This window comes from Triticum aestivum, chromosome 4B (genome assembly GCF_018294505.1).
Source record: "Triticum aestivum cultivar Chinese Spring chromosome 4B, IWGSC CS RefSeq v2.1, whole genome shotgun sequence".
In the NCBI taxonomy this organism is placed as follows: domain Eukaryota; kingdom Viridiplantae; phylum Streptophyta; class Magnoliopsida; order Poales; family Poaceae; genus Triticum; species Triticum aestivum.
This window is the reverse complement of record NC_057804.1, coordinates 125,590,423-125,605,203: the sequence shown is the minus strand read 5'-3', so window position 1 is coordinate 125,605,203 and position 14,781 is coordinate 125,590,423. Positions and strand designations below refer to the sequence as shown.

The following is a 14,781-nucleotide window of genomic DNA, read 5'->3' as shown; positions in this document are numbered from 1 at the left end:
AGTTTAAAAGAAGACAGGTCTCCCTTCAGTGCAGGGGACTTCACAAAAATATTAAAGGAGATGCGTCCCTTCACAAGCAAGTTGGCTGAAGAAACTGATCTCTCCAAATATCATTCGGTTTATGATGCTAAAATTACCAAAAGTGAAGGCGTCGGTTCATGAGGCCATGGACCTTATCCCGCCAACACGTAAGCACACCTTCGCTCCTAACATTGACACGTCAACCCTTATAGACGATGAAGCTATTTTCAAAGCTTTGACTAGGATCGATTAGTCATCGCCTAACTTCTAGACGATGGAGGAAGAAGAAGAGCCGGCACAGGATGACCCGGAAGCCTCAACTCACCAAGACCAGTAGACTTGATCCATGGGGCGGTTCTCTAATTTGCATCACCATACTATGCTTAAAAACACTTAATCATTTAGGCTCGGGGAGCCATGTAATAGTCTAGATGAAAAAACATGATCTTTCATGCCATCGTGCATGTTTATGCGCATCATATTTTGAGCCACCCGATCTAATGCTGAAGATCTGCTGCTTATGCTCATAATTTTTATCAATCATGTTGATCATGTTATCATAAGCCCTGTACACAAATAAACAACATGTGCCCTGGCGGTTCACACCAGGGCGGGTCAAGATGTCCCATATAAAAGTCGTTGGTGACTCGCGTAGTCCATAACTAGGGCGGGTTATCAAAACCTCGCATATTCATATAACAAGTAAATAACATACATGTGCAATTTATTCATATTGTCGGCTTACCCCATTGTATGAAGTAAGGGTAACAGCCCAAAAAACCTTAGAGTGCAGAACTCCAAGTGCACAATCACAGCATACTGGCGACTTATCGTCCAAAGCTAGGTCGGGTTGTCAAAGCCCTCGGATATGCTCAAATATGAGCCACAAAGATTAAGGCTACATGGCCTGAATCGTTTTAAGACACATGTTAATATAGTACAAAAGATGAACCCAAATAATGTTCAAAATAAAATATCAAACCAGAAAAACAAGGCTTTCATAGGCTGCCAGACCTCAATATCAAGTGCTATTCAAGGGCCGCACAGCCAGTGAGTTAATCCTTTATTCAAACCTGTGAGCCGGGCCTCACATGACCAATCGCCGTTTTAACTTTGAAAAATTCAGGGTCTTAATAAGATTGACTCTCAAGAGTTCGACGAGTCATTCCAGGATTACCTGGGCGGAGTGGCAGACATAGAAAGGCGGGATAACCCGGATTTTCGGTGGATACACCAGGCGTCCAAGCCAATCAAAAGGGTAAATATAGCTATGTTCATTGAACAGGAAGCCCCCAAGTGACCTTTAACAAGCCGTCAAGGCAGGTTACCTATGTTTGAACAGCATATTATAGCAAGTTCTCTTTGGCAACCATTCAACTTGAGCAAAAAAGACCCCAAGTCATTTGCAATAAGGCGTATAAGCCGGATCAAAGGGTAATCATAGCTATGCTTAGTGAGCAGGAAGCCCCCATGTTATTTGCGTGCAAGCCGGATCAAGAGGGTAGTCATAGCTATGCTCAATGAGCAGGAAGCCCCAAGTGATCTTATGAATTGACAATAAAGACTCAGATACTCAGAAATGAAACGATAGAGGCCCTGAATATCAAGATGTCGGCTTTATTATACTAATCATAATATATACATTGGTAGAAGTATGTACATCACAAGGACCGGTGGCTCAGGTGTAATAAGGTCGAAGATGAGCAATGTTCCATGGCCGGCGGGTCTCCTCCTAAGACTTGCGTGAGTCCTTGTGCTCCCAAACATCAATGAGGTAATATGACCCATTGTTCAAATTTTTGCTGACAACAAAAGGCCCTTCCCAAGGTGGGGACAGCTTGTGCATGTCAGTTTGATCTTGGATGAGCCGGAGCACCAAGTCGCCTTCTCAAAAGGTCCGGGTTTTAACCCGGTGGCTATGATAACGACGTAGATCTTGCTGGTAAATTGCCGAATGAGCCACCACAAGGCCGCGCTCCTCATCCAAAAGGTCAAGAGCATCCTGATGTGCTTTTCCATTATCAGCTTCAACATAAGCCGCCACACGGGGCGAGTCGTGATGGATGTCATTGGGAAGAACCGCCTCGGCTCCATAAACCATGAAGAAAGGCGTGTAACCCGTAGATATGTTGGGGGTAGTATTGATACTCCAAAGAACTGAAGGTAGCTCCTCAACCCAAAAACCCGGCGTCCTCTGCAAAGGGACCATAAGCCGGGGTTTTATGCCTCTCAAGATTTCTTGATTGGCTCTTTCAGCTTGAACATTGGACTGGAGGTGGGCCACAGATGAAACATCAAGACGAATATGTTCACGTTGACAAAATTCTTTCATAGCACCTTTTGATAGATTAGTGTCATTATTAGTGATGATGCTGTGAGGGTAGCCAAAACGGAAAACCACCTTTTTGATGAATTGAATCGATGTTGCTATGTCACACTTGTTGACCGGCTCTGCTCAACCCACGTTGTAAACTTGTCAACCGCCACCAAGAGGTGAGTCTTTTTGTCCTTGGATCTTTTAAAAGGTCCAACCATATCCAACCCCTAGACTGCAAAGGGCCAAGTAATTGGAATCATCCTCAATTCTTGAGCTGGCACGTGAGCTCGTCTTGAAAATTTCTGACAACCATCACACTTGCTGACCAAATCCTCTGCATCAGCATGAGCCGTCGGCCAATAAAACCCATGACGAAAAGCCTTAGCCACGAGAGACTTAGAGCCGGCATGATGACCACAATCTCCTTCATAAATTTCTCGTAGAATCTCACGGCCCTCCTCGGGAGAAACACAACGTTGAAACGCCCCTGTAACACTGCATCGGTGCAACTCACCATTGACAATAGTCGTTGACTTAGACCATCGGGTTATCTGCCTGGCCAAAGTTTCATCCTCAGGCACCTCACCTCGGGTCATATAAGCCAAATATGGAACTATCCAATCAGGAATAGCATGAAGAGCTGCCACCAACTGCGCCTCCGGGTTAGGAACAGCAAGATCTTCCTCCGTAGGCAATTTAACCGAAGGATTATGCAAAATATCAAGGAAAACATTAGGTGGTACCAGCTTACACTGGGATCCTAGCCGGCTTAAAGCATCAACCGCCTCATTTTTCCTGCGATCAACATGTTCCAGTTGATAACCCTTGAAATATCCAGCAATAGCATCGGCCTCTCGGCGATAAGCCGCCATGAGCAGATCTTTTGAATCCCAAGTTCCCGAAACTTGCTGAGCCACCAAATCTGAGTCGCCAAAACACCTCAACCGGCTTAGATTCATCTCTTTATCCATCCGAAGACCATGGAGCAAGGCCTCATACTCAGCTGCATTGTTAGTGCAAGGGAACATCAACCTTAAGACATAACAAAATTTATCACCTCGTGGGGAAGTCAAAATAACTCCAGCCCTTGAGCCTTCTAACTGTCTGGACCCATCAAAATGAATAGTCCAATATGTGTTATCCGGCTTCTCCTTAGGCATCTGCAGCTTTGTCCAGTCATTGATAAAATCCACAAGTGCTTGAGACTTGATAGTTGTTCGAGGCATGTATTTCAAGCCATGGGGTCCAAGCTCAATGGCCCACTTGGCCACTCGGCCTGTGGCTTCTCTGTTTTGAATAATATCCCCTAAGGGAGCAGAACTGACCAAAGTGATTCCATGACCAAAGAAATATTGCTTTAATTTACGACTAGCCATGAACACTCCATAAACCAGCTTCTGCCAATGTGGGTATCTCTGCTTAGATTCAGTGAGTACCTCACTGACATAATAAACCGGCCGCTGAACCGAATGCTCCTTGCCTGATTCTTTCCTTTCCACAACAATCGCTACACTGACGGCTCTGCATTAGTAGCTACATACAACAGCAAGGGCTCCTTATCAATAGGAGCTGCAAGGATCGCAGCTCAGCCAACTGCTTTTTCAACGCCTCAAACGCCTGATTGGCAGCATCACTCCAGACAAAGTGATATGTTTTCTTCATCATCTGATATAGAGGGATGGCCTTTTCGCCCAAATGGATTATAAACCGGCTTAAAGCCGCAATACGACCCGCCAGATGTTGGACGTCATTAATACATGTTGGTTTAGCCAAAGAAGTGATGGCCTTGATTTTCTTCGGGTTATCTTCAATGCCTCTTTCAGAAACCAAAAAACCCAATAGCTTGCATGTTGGCACACCAAAGACACACTTGGCCGGGTTAAGCATCATCTTGTAGACCTGGAGATTGTCAAAGGTCCTTCAAATCATCTATCAAGGTCTCCTTCTTCCTAGATTTCACAACAATATCATCCACATAAGCATGAACATTGCGCCGAATCTGGTCATGAAGGCAATTCTGAACACACTGCTGATAAGTCGCCTGGGCACTCTTGAGCCCAAAAGGCATAGACACATAGTAGAAGGCTCCAAAGGGAGTGATGAAAGTTGTCTTCTCCTGGTCCTTAACTGCCATCTTGATATGATGATAACCAGAATAAGCATCCAGAAAACTCAAACGCTCACAACCCGTCGTAGCATCAATGATCTGATCAATATGAGGGAGAGCAAAAGGATCAGCCAGACAAGCCTTATTAAGGTCTGTATAATCCACACACATACGCCATGTGCCATTTTTCTTAAGTACCAGCACCGGGTTAGCCAACCACTCAGGATGGAAAACTTCAATAATGAACCCAGCCGCCAAGAGCTGGGCCACTTCTTCACCAATGGCCTTACGCCTCTCTTCATTAAAATGACGAAGGAATTGCTTGACTGGTTTAAACTTTGGATCAACATTGAGAGTGTGCTCAGCGAGTTCCCTCGGTACACCTGGCATGTCTGAAGGTTTCCATGCAAAGATGTCCTAGTTCTCACGGATGAACTCGATGACCGCGCTTTCCTATTTCGGATCCATATTAGCACTGATACTGAATTGCTTGGATGAGTCGCTAGGAACAAAGTCAACCAACTTAGTGCCATCTGCCGACTTAAACTTTAACAAAGGGTCATGCTCTATGGTTGGCTTTTTCAAAGGTGTCATATCGGCGGGGTCAACATTGTCTTTGTAGAACTTCAACTCCTCTGTTGCACAAACAGACTCAGCATAAGCAGCATCGCCCTCTTCACACTCCAAAGCTATCTTCATGTTACCGTGTACGATGATAGTGCCCTTACGACCCAGCATCTTAAGCTACAAATAAACATAACAAGGTCGTGCCATGAACTTAGCATAAGTCAGTCGTCCAAACAAGGCGTGATAAGGGCTCTTGATCTTGACTACTTCAAAAGTCAATGGCTTAGCTCTGAAATCATAATCATCTCCAAAAGCCACTTCCAAAGCTATCTTACCCACTGGGTACGCCGACTTACTGGGCACCACCCGATGAAAAACAGTAGAAGGCAGCTTAAGATTTTTGTCAGTTAAATTCATACGGCAAAAAGTATCATAATAAAGGATATTGATGCTGCTGCCTCCATCCATAAGCACCTTGGTAAACTTGTATCCTCCAACCTGAGGAGCAACCACCAAAGCCAATTGACCTGGATTGTCAATCCGGGGCGGGTGATCTTCACGGCTCCATACAATAGGATGTTCAGACCATCGCAAGTAGCAAGGAACTGCCAGCTCAACCGCGTTCATTGCCCGTTTATGAACCTTCTGGTCTCGTTTACATAAACTTGTGGTAAACACATGATATTGACCACTCTTCAGCTGCTTCGGATTACTCTGATAACCGGACTGTTGTTGTTGATTTCCTTGACTAGATTGTTGATTAAAACCACCTTGATTGCCTTGGCCCTGAAAACCGGAGCTTGAGCCGCCACCCCCGAAGCCAGGTCTGTGAGAGCCAGATCCTGAGCCGCCATTCGGGCCATGATTATTCTAGAAAAAACTAGAATTCCTATACTCCCTCATGATGAAGCAATCCTTCCATATATGACTGGCCGGCTTCTCTTGCGTCCCGTGCTTCGGGCAAGGCTAATTCATCATCACTTCAAGGTTGAACTTTGGCCCGCCAAACCGGGGAACTGACAACTTCCCCTTATGATGCTGATTATTCCTCTGTGTATTGGTGTTAGCCACAAAGTCTAAACCGCCATCGTCTTACCGTTGCCACCTTGACCCACTGTGTTATGTTGTTGTTCCTTTGCATTGCCACTCTTCTTCCCCTTGCTAGCCTTCTCCTCATCAGACTCGGGATCTTTAGTATAATTAGAGTCGGCGTATTTAATGAGAGCCACCATGAGCTCTCCCATATCATTGCAGTGGTGCTTAAGCCGCCCCAGCTTCTGCTTAAGGGGAAGAAATGATAATTATGTTCCAACATTAGGACGGCTGAACTAGCATTGATATTGTCCGATAAGTGGATAACGGCCGAGATCCGGCGCACCCAATTGGTGGTTGAATCGCCCTCGCCCTGGACGCAAGAGTCTAAATCAAGAATCGACATAGGCTGCTTGCATGTGTCTTTGAAATTTTGGATAAAACGCGCCTTCAATTCAGCCCATGGCCTAATGGAGTTAGGGGGCAATCCTTTCAGCCAAGTGCGTGTCGTCCCATCCAACATCATGGTGAAGTATTTAGCACATGCAGCATCACTAACATCCAACATCTCCATGGTCATCTCATAGCTCTCAATCCAGGCCTCTGGGGGCTGATCCGCTATGTAATTAGGCACCTTGCGGGGGGCCTTAAAATCCTTAGGCAAGCGCTCGTTACGTAGAGCCGTCACTAAACATGGCACACCAAGGGTTCTAGAGGTCACTCCTGCCTCCACAGACGCTGATGGGTAAGCCGGAGATTGCTGTCGAGCCGCCAATTGGGCCGCCAGCTCAGCCTCGCGCTACGCCCTGCCCTAGTCCACCAAAGCCTGAGCATCGTTACCAGCGTGCGGCGGGTCATGCCTATGAGGCTGGTTATGGTGCTACTCACTGCTTTAAACTGCTGGCGAATCAATATGCCTGCTATAACTCCGGCTTGGACGAGGGGTTGAATGAATCTGTTCACGACTGTATGAATAAGCCGCCTGTTGAGCTACCGTTGTCTGAAGAAGCTCGTCGTCCCTCCGTATCTCCATTGCAGCTGGAAACTCGCCTTCAACGGGGAGAGCCGCCAATCGCGTAGTTGCAGCAATCATATTGTCCAAAGGGTTAGAATAATGACCCAGCGGTCTCGGAACATGTTGAGGCAGAGTCAAATTCAAACGAGGCGGGTCTGCAGCCCGTGGCTGAACCAGTGCTTCGGTCGCGGGCGCTTCAACCGCCTGGTTTACCATGGGCGGGTCACTGGTTCCTGCTCCAAGCATGTTGAAAAGGTTCCTAGCCTCAAACTATGTGGGTAGACGAGTCTGGTGCCTCCTCCTCATAACGGCGTTCGAAGCGTTCTGATCCAAGGTAAGCTGAAACGACTTTGCCTGAATCCGTGGTGCCTGAGCATCCAAAGCAGCTCGCTTCGTTGCCATCCTAGCATTCTCGGCATTGAATTCCTCCTTGGCTTGAGCTATCTCATCTCGCAATTTTGCAATATCCACCTTATGATGTGCTTGATTCTCTGGTGTCACCTTCGCGGTCAATAAGGTCGCTAAAGCCTCCAAGAGCTCAAACAATACTAGAGCCGGCGGGCGCGCAGAGCCGCTAGCACCAGTCGTCGCTGCAGCCGTTGAACTGGAGGTCATAGCCGCAGCAGTCGTTGAACCGAGCACCGGTTGTGTGCCGGCCATGAAGATTGCAACCTTGTTCAGTAGCTCATAGGGGTCCAGAATATTGTCGCCATCGGAATAGCCCCAAGCCTGCCGTCCTGCAGTTGATACATTGAATTGGTCTCACCAATTGAAGATTCACCATCAAAATAGATTACCGTCTCTCCCCTGGGCACAGATCCTTCCTAAAGATCCGCCCCATGGATGAAACCAACAAATGCATGTTTCACGGTGGCTTGAACCCTGGCGGGTCGTGCGTGCTGAGCTGTCTTGACGATGTCAGTGCAGGTGTCTGGCTGAGGCTCCGACTCGCCGATCTTGCCAATGAATACATGGATTCCACCGAAGGGGGCCCGGTACCAGTACTCGATTGAGCCAGCCTCGGGGCCCCAGCCTGCGTCGTTGATGTAGAGCTTGCCGCAACGGCTTTTGGTCATCCGGCCGATGGCATATCCCTTGATCCCTGCGAATCTGCCCCTCAAGAACTCGAAACCACCATGCGCTGGCCCCATGGTGGGCGCCAACTATCATGGACTTAACACGGCAGATGCCCTAGCAAAAGGACTTAGGTGTGGAGCCATCACAACTTGGTTAGCTTGAAGGGGTTAAATGGGACAAAGGACACAGAGAGTTCACCCAAGTTCGGCCCCTCTCAACGAGGTAAAGCCTACTCATGCTTTAGGTTTTATTTCTTGGGTTTCAGTTACCAGGGAGCGAATACACTTGACCTAGTTCTCGATGAGTTGGTTCTTGAGTTAACCCGCCGTCGGGCCACCCCTTTATATATAGGTTGATGCCCGGCGGCTTACAGAGTCTCGGTCGGCTCATACACAACGTGTCTGGGTCGGTAACTAACTAAGCTTGCCTTACGATACAAGTTAAGCATATGGCGGCTCACACCAGTGGGCCTCAAATCATCCCCGGGTCTTGGGCCTTCAATAAGCTTGCTCTATGAACCGCCATCTTCATATCTTCTTGGGCCTCTTCATCTTAAGTCGCCAGTGGCATGACCCATTCCCTCCTGGGCAGGTCATACCCATTAGTTATATCCCCAACACATACTTTGTAATCGTGTATCACATCCGGCAACTATTATAAGACATATTATCCATCAATCAATATTCATGATGTGTTCTTAAATGGTTTTTTCATTGTCATTAGACCTTCATGTGTGAGTAGTTCGGTAAGGTCATGGGTTTAGGCACAGCCTTATAACCCTATGTTTTTATTGGAGGGATCGATGGAACTACTTTGAGTTAACGTCCCTTATTGTGTAACATAAAATTGATTCATAGTTGTCTCTTGCCGCGTTTGTGTTCTTCATCCCTGTAGGTACCCAAGATCAAGGAGATAGAGCCACGGAGAGGCTAAGGGGAGGAGACCGTGAAGTGTTATTCTGAACACCATTGATAGAAAGATTAAGTACGATAGCATGGATCCTATCCTTGGGGTGTAAGAGGTGTAATCTAAACGCCCAATGCTTTTGTCTGATTTCTATCTTAATTACAGGGGAAACTCCGCACGAAGGATAGGGCCTTTCAGTTGGACAACTGACTCTTGATGTAGGACGCGCTCTGGTCAAGATGTAATTTGTACACATCCCCTAGTTCAATACATTGCAAGCACATCTCGATGGATGACTTCTAGAGCACAAATTAATGTCATGATGATCCCGTTCACAAATATATAGTTGTAAGAACAAGTCCTCATATCCATGCATATTTTATTATAAGTATTTTAAGTGTCAACTTGATTCCGATCCAGTTAAAATCTGGAATTAATACTCTTGCGAAAACTTGGTAGAAACCTCTAACTTCAAGGTACCTTCCTCTCGTGGGTTCAATAACTCAGGGTCACTTTTGGGGGGAGGCGAGAATCCTTTATGCTCCTTTACCGGATCACTAAAGGTACTAATCAGAAGGCTCTTCACTTAGCGGACATGTGGTCAACTTAGCTGGCTACGCTGATAGGCTCAATGCCTTGGAATTTCCAATTCCGAAATCACTCGGGACTGACGTGATCCTTGCTTCACTCCCCCCGTCTTATGACAGTTTTGTCATGAACTACAACATTAATGGGATGGACAAGCCACCAAATAAGTTGTTCACTATGCTGAAAACTGCGGAGGCGGAAATGCAGAAGAATCACAAGAATGTGATGCTTGTGTACAAAACAATCAGTTCAAAAAGAAAGGCAAGTCAAAGAAAGGCAAGGGTGCCGGTATGATCGGCTCCCAAGGCAAGTCTAAGGGCGAAGCCAATAAAGACACTAAGTGCTTTTACTACGAGGGTCAGGGACATTGGAAGAGGAATTACAAGAAGTACTTGGTGGAGAAAAGGAAGTCTGAATTGTCCGACAAAGGTATAATTGTTATACAAGTTAATGTCACTGGCATTTTGCTTACTAGCGAAAACTATAAGTCATGGATATTTGATACAGGATCGGTTGCTCACATTTGCGACATGGACTTTAGAAAGTGCGCAGGTGATGCGCGTCGGGGGCGGTGTTGGAATCTCCGCTTAGGCCGCGAGCATCATGTCTCTATGTCTCCCTTCAGGATTTATCTTAGAACCAAATAAGAGGTATTTTGTTCCGGCATTATATAGAAACATCATCTCTGGATCATGTCTGATACACGATGGATATTGTTATAAGTCTAAGAACAATGGTTGTTCGATTTATTGTAAGGATGTGTTTATGGATTTGAGCCCGTTATTGGGGGCTTATTCTTTCTGAATCTTATATGTGAAAATGATGTCTTTAACATAGAAGCTAAGCGCCTTAAAAGGTTGATTTGAATACCACTTTCATGTGGCACTTTCGTTTTGGCCATATCGAAAAGAAACACATGCAAAGATGACTTTTTATTTTGAATCATTTGATACATGTGAAACTTGTCTAATGGGGAAGATTACCAAGACGCCGTTCACATGTCATCCTGAACAGGAGGGTGAATTATCGAAAATAATACCTCGTGATGTATGTGGACCGATGAGCACACCAACACGCGGTGGGTATTTCTACTTCGTGAATTTTACTGATGATTTAAACAGAACAAAGAGTGATAAAATAGTAAGTGTCTATAGCTAACTGTTGTACATGTGAGCTATTAGGAGGGATGGCACCCGTAGGGTTTGGGTACGGGTGGAGCCACCCCATACCCTTACATGTCCCCTCTGAGCTTACCCATCACCCTTACTCGTACCCGTCAATGGGTATAATTTTTTTCCACCCGTTACCCGACAGGGTAGATGGGTACCCGTGTAAAATTACCCATGTTTGCAAAGCATCAGTTTGAACAACTCATAGTCATAAAAAACAACATATAATTATAATCTATAAACAACAATAGATTATAACAACAACACACATTTTTAAACAATAACATATTTAATAAACAACATCACTTTCTCGTAAACAACAACACATCAAAACATCATCACATTATCATATATTTTGAGTTCACAAATTCATGACAAAGTGTAGAGATAATTTTGAATTCATATGAATTTTATATGGGAACATGGGTACGTGGGTATGGGTTATATGATCATAATAGAGTTTTTACCCACAGGGTACGCGAGTAATGGGTACCCATTGCCATCCCTATATTAGGTTGACTATATGTAATATGGCAACTTTATATAGCCGGTTGTTGCTCGAGAACAGTATTTTGGAGCTCGGCCTCCATGGAGGCCGGTTTTTTCTTTTAAAAAAATCAAAATTCATTTTTTTTTTGGTTTCAAAAAGTTATGAAAAAAATTGTACAAGTATATAAGGATGTGATGTGTATGTGTGTAAAATTTTGGGATAAAATAACTTGAGATGCGATCTCTACAAAAAGAACAAATTCATAGACTTTTGGGATGAATAGTATCATGTGTTAAAAGGCCATAAATTTGCCTTTTTTGCACAGCCCTCATTTCAACGTATTTCGTCCTGAAAATTTACACACATGTGTGTTATGCCTCCATGTATGTCTGTATTTTTTTCAGAATTTTTTGAAATGTAAAAATATTAAATTTTGGGAATTTTGAACTTTTCAAAAACCGGCCTTCATGGAGGCCGAGCTCCAAAAGCAATTTTCGGTTGTTGCTCTCACAAGTCACAACTTGCGAATAGAAACTGGCCGGTTTGGAACACAGGAATTTCACGTGGGATCTGCAGTGGTTCCAGGAAACAGAACAATATATAATCCCAGAAAAAATACCTCGTTCCCAACGGGGCGCTTGAGATTGTTCATACTTAGGGTGGCAAACGAAAGGCAACAATGCACTAGAAAAATCATGCGGATACAGCAGTAAAACCATTCCAAAGTAGTTTACTTAGGGTGGCAAAACACAGTATATACTCTCCGTCCATCTCTTCCATCAGAGCTGGTCTCGACCTGTAACAACGACGACACGCTGGCTGGCTAAGGTGCCCTCAAGCTGCTCAAGGCGCTACTAGCACTCTCCCTCCATAGATAGAATAGCTCGCCGACGGATCAGTAGCTGTAGTTCTTGACGAACATGTTCTCTTTGGCGGCCGCGGCCTCGCCGTCGCTGGTGTACTTGCCGAGCTGCGCCAGGGAGTTGGCCTTGGCGCGCAGCAGCAGCGCCTCCTGTGCCGCGGCCACGTTCTCCGGCCGGCCGCCCCACGTCTTGAGGCAGGTGTTCTGCAGCGCCCGCGCGTAGGAGAAGGACACGTGCCATGGGTTCGGCGCCTGGTTCATCGCGTTCAGGTTCAGCGTCGCCTCCACCTCCGACTGACCACCAGACAAGAACTGCACCACCACAGAAAAGAAACAACATAGGATGTGAGCTTCTGCAGAGATAGTGATTTCTGGAGTTTGAAGCCATACTGCCATTTTTGCATTTTGGTTCATCTTATATTCTTGAACAATGAGAAACCAAGATGCTTCATGATTGTGCATTTAGGTTTTGGAGGGTGCTCTGCTCACCATGATGCCGGGGACGGAAGGGGGGATCCTTCTCTGGAGAAGCTTGAGGGTGTAGCTGGCTACTTCCTCAGGGGTGGCCCTGTCCTTGCACTCGGCACCAGGGGTCACCATGCTTGGCTTCAAGAGGATGCCCTCAAACATGACGTTGTTCTGGGCCATATAGTAGAAGGTCTCCGCCCACACCTTCTGTGCGACCTCGAAGGTCCTCTCGATGCCGTGCTCACCGTCGAGCATGATCTCAGGCTCCACAATCGGCACCAGCCCATTGTCCTAGAACATCGACAAACAAGAGGTTTACATATCTACTAGAATGCTGTGCCTCACCATTGTGCTCTAGAAGTCTGGACTGTTAGGAAATGGGAACAATACCTGTGAGATGGCCGCGTAACGGGCAAGACCCCAGGCAGCTTCCTTGACAGCAAGCTCAGATGGGCCGTTAGGAATGCTGACAACAGTGCGCCTGCAAGAGAACTTCATGTCAGCTAGGGTGACTTAATGGAAGGTAAACTGTCCTTGTAGTTGTAGGAGCAAATATCTAACCACTTGGCGAAGCGGGCGCCTTGCTGGTAGTATGCTGCTTCACGGGAGGCAAGGCCATCTAGACCTTGGCACCATGACTCATCGTTGGAACCAACAAGTGGCACAAGACCCTGAGAATGAGCACCAGTTTAGAAGAATGTTTTGTTTTCTGAGCTTGAAATAAACCCGGGATCATCTGCTTTTGCTTTTAATGTATAGCTACTCACATGAAGAATCATGCCATGTGGTTCATCAACAAGAGCACATATGATTGTTCTGATGCATTAGTAATAGTAGCAGTTTGGATCTTTAGTTTAGAATTGTTTTAATTAAAAAAAACTCTAAGAAGGGAATGCATGTGCCAATTTGGAGTGGAATCAGTGGACAGCCTACCTTGTCAACCTTGATACCGGGAACGATTCCCTGCTCGACAAGGATGTCAACAATCTTCTTGCCATCAACAGTCGACTGGTAGAGGGTCTCCTCAAAGAGGATAGCACCAGAGATGTAGTTTCCCAAGCCTGGTGGAGTGACAAGGAGGGTCCGGTAAGCCTGGCGGTTAGCCTCAGTGTTCTCAAGGCCAATCGATGCAAGTCTCTTGCCACAAGTGGCATTCGACTCATCCATGGCAAGGATACCCCTTCCTGGCGATGCGATAGTTTTCTGCAGCAGGAACAATAAAGCTTGAGATCTTCTGAACCATAACTTGAAATGAAAGCTTTACTCGTTTGGTAGGAATTTTACTGTTGTAAAGTTGATGATTTATGCTATCGAAGATTTAAAGTTTAAAAACAACTATAAACTTTCAGATGGATTGCGGAGCTTAAGCAGGACACATGGATTCAAACAATGATATCACTGGAATGCGAGTTGTTTAATTTCTGTGCACCATGATGCATCCTGCCTTATCATTACAGATAGTGTGATTAACCTGCGTCATGTCTTACTGCAGATGTCTAATCCAGAAAGATATCACGTTTATGTTTGTTGTTTCAAAGCTCTTTTTTGGTACAACACAACATGAGCTTGCAGCGACGAAGATAAAAAAGTTATGCATCATGAATTACTGTACCAATGCAATATAGAAAACATATGTTATGAATTTTGATTCAGACTAGTGGTTTTGGTATGATCAAAAGCAGCCAAATAATTTTCCTCTGCCTGACAAAACATTGGTCTTACGTCTGCTGGATTATGATAAACGTCACTAGGGTAACTGTTCATCCTAATAAGAATACATTATACACTTGAGTTATCTCCTTATCAGTGGTAGTTTCTGTATTGACAACACATCCAGATCTCCCCTTCCCATTGATGTAAAGAGGATCCTACCCAGAAGTTACTGCCCATCAAACTAATACACGCATATGCATGGCAAAATTGAAGAATTATACTGTTGGTGTTAAGAAAGCATACCGCGGTTTTGACAAGCTCATCGGCGTACGCGCTGGCACGGACAACCATGGAGACGGTCACCGGCTTGGCGGCGGCGGCCTGGCGCGTGGCACCCCATTCGGCCTTCTTGGGAAGGAAAGACGATTTGAGGAGAGCAGCAGACGCCATTGTTTCTGGAGGCAAGCAGATCAGGTGCTACCCTCTTCTTCGACACACCTTGCAATTGC

General features: G+C 45.7%; 1 protein-coding gene across 2 annotated transcripts; it reads right to left on the bottom strand.

Moving 5' to 3' along the window:
* Positions 1-11,890: 11,890 nt before the first annotated feature.
* LOC123091418 (fructose-bisphosphate aldolase, chloroplastic) lies at positions 11,891-14,781 on the bottom strand. 2 transcript variants are annotated; one of them, XM_044512923.1, is made up of 6 exons: positions 14,576-14,781; positions 13,553-13,822; positions 13,181-13,290; positions 13,010-13,100; positions 12,641-12,910; positions 11,891-12,463 (listed from the first exon to the last, which is right to left on the bottom strand). In XM_044512923.1, exons 1-6 carry the CDS (start codon positions 14,720-14,722, stop codon positions 12,185-12,187), a joined length of 1,167 nt encoding a protein of 388 aa, XP_044368858.1. In that variant the 5' UTR covers positions 14,723-14,781; the 3' UTR covers positions 11,891-12,184. The 2 variants fall into 2 exon arrangements, with proteins under 2 accessions (XP_044368858.1, XP_044368859.1); XM_044512924.1 differs by having other exon boundaries at positions 11,944-12,463; positions 12,637-12,910.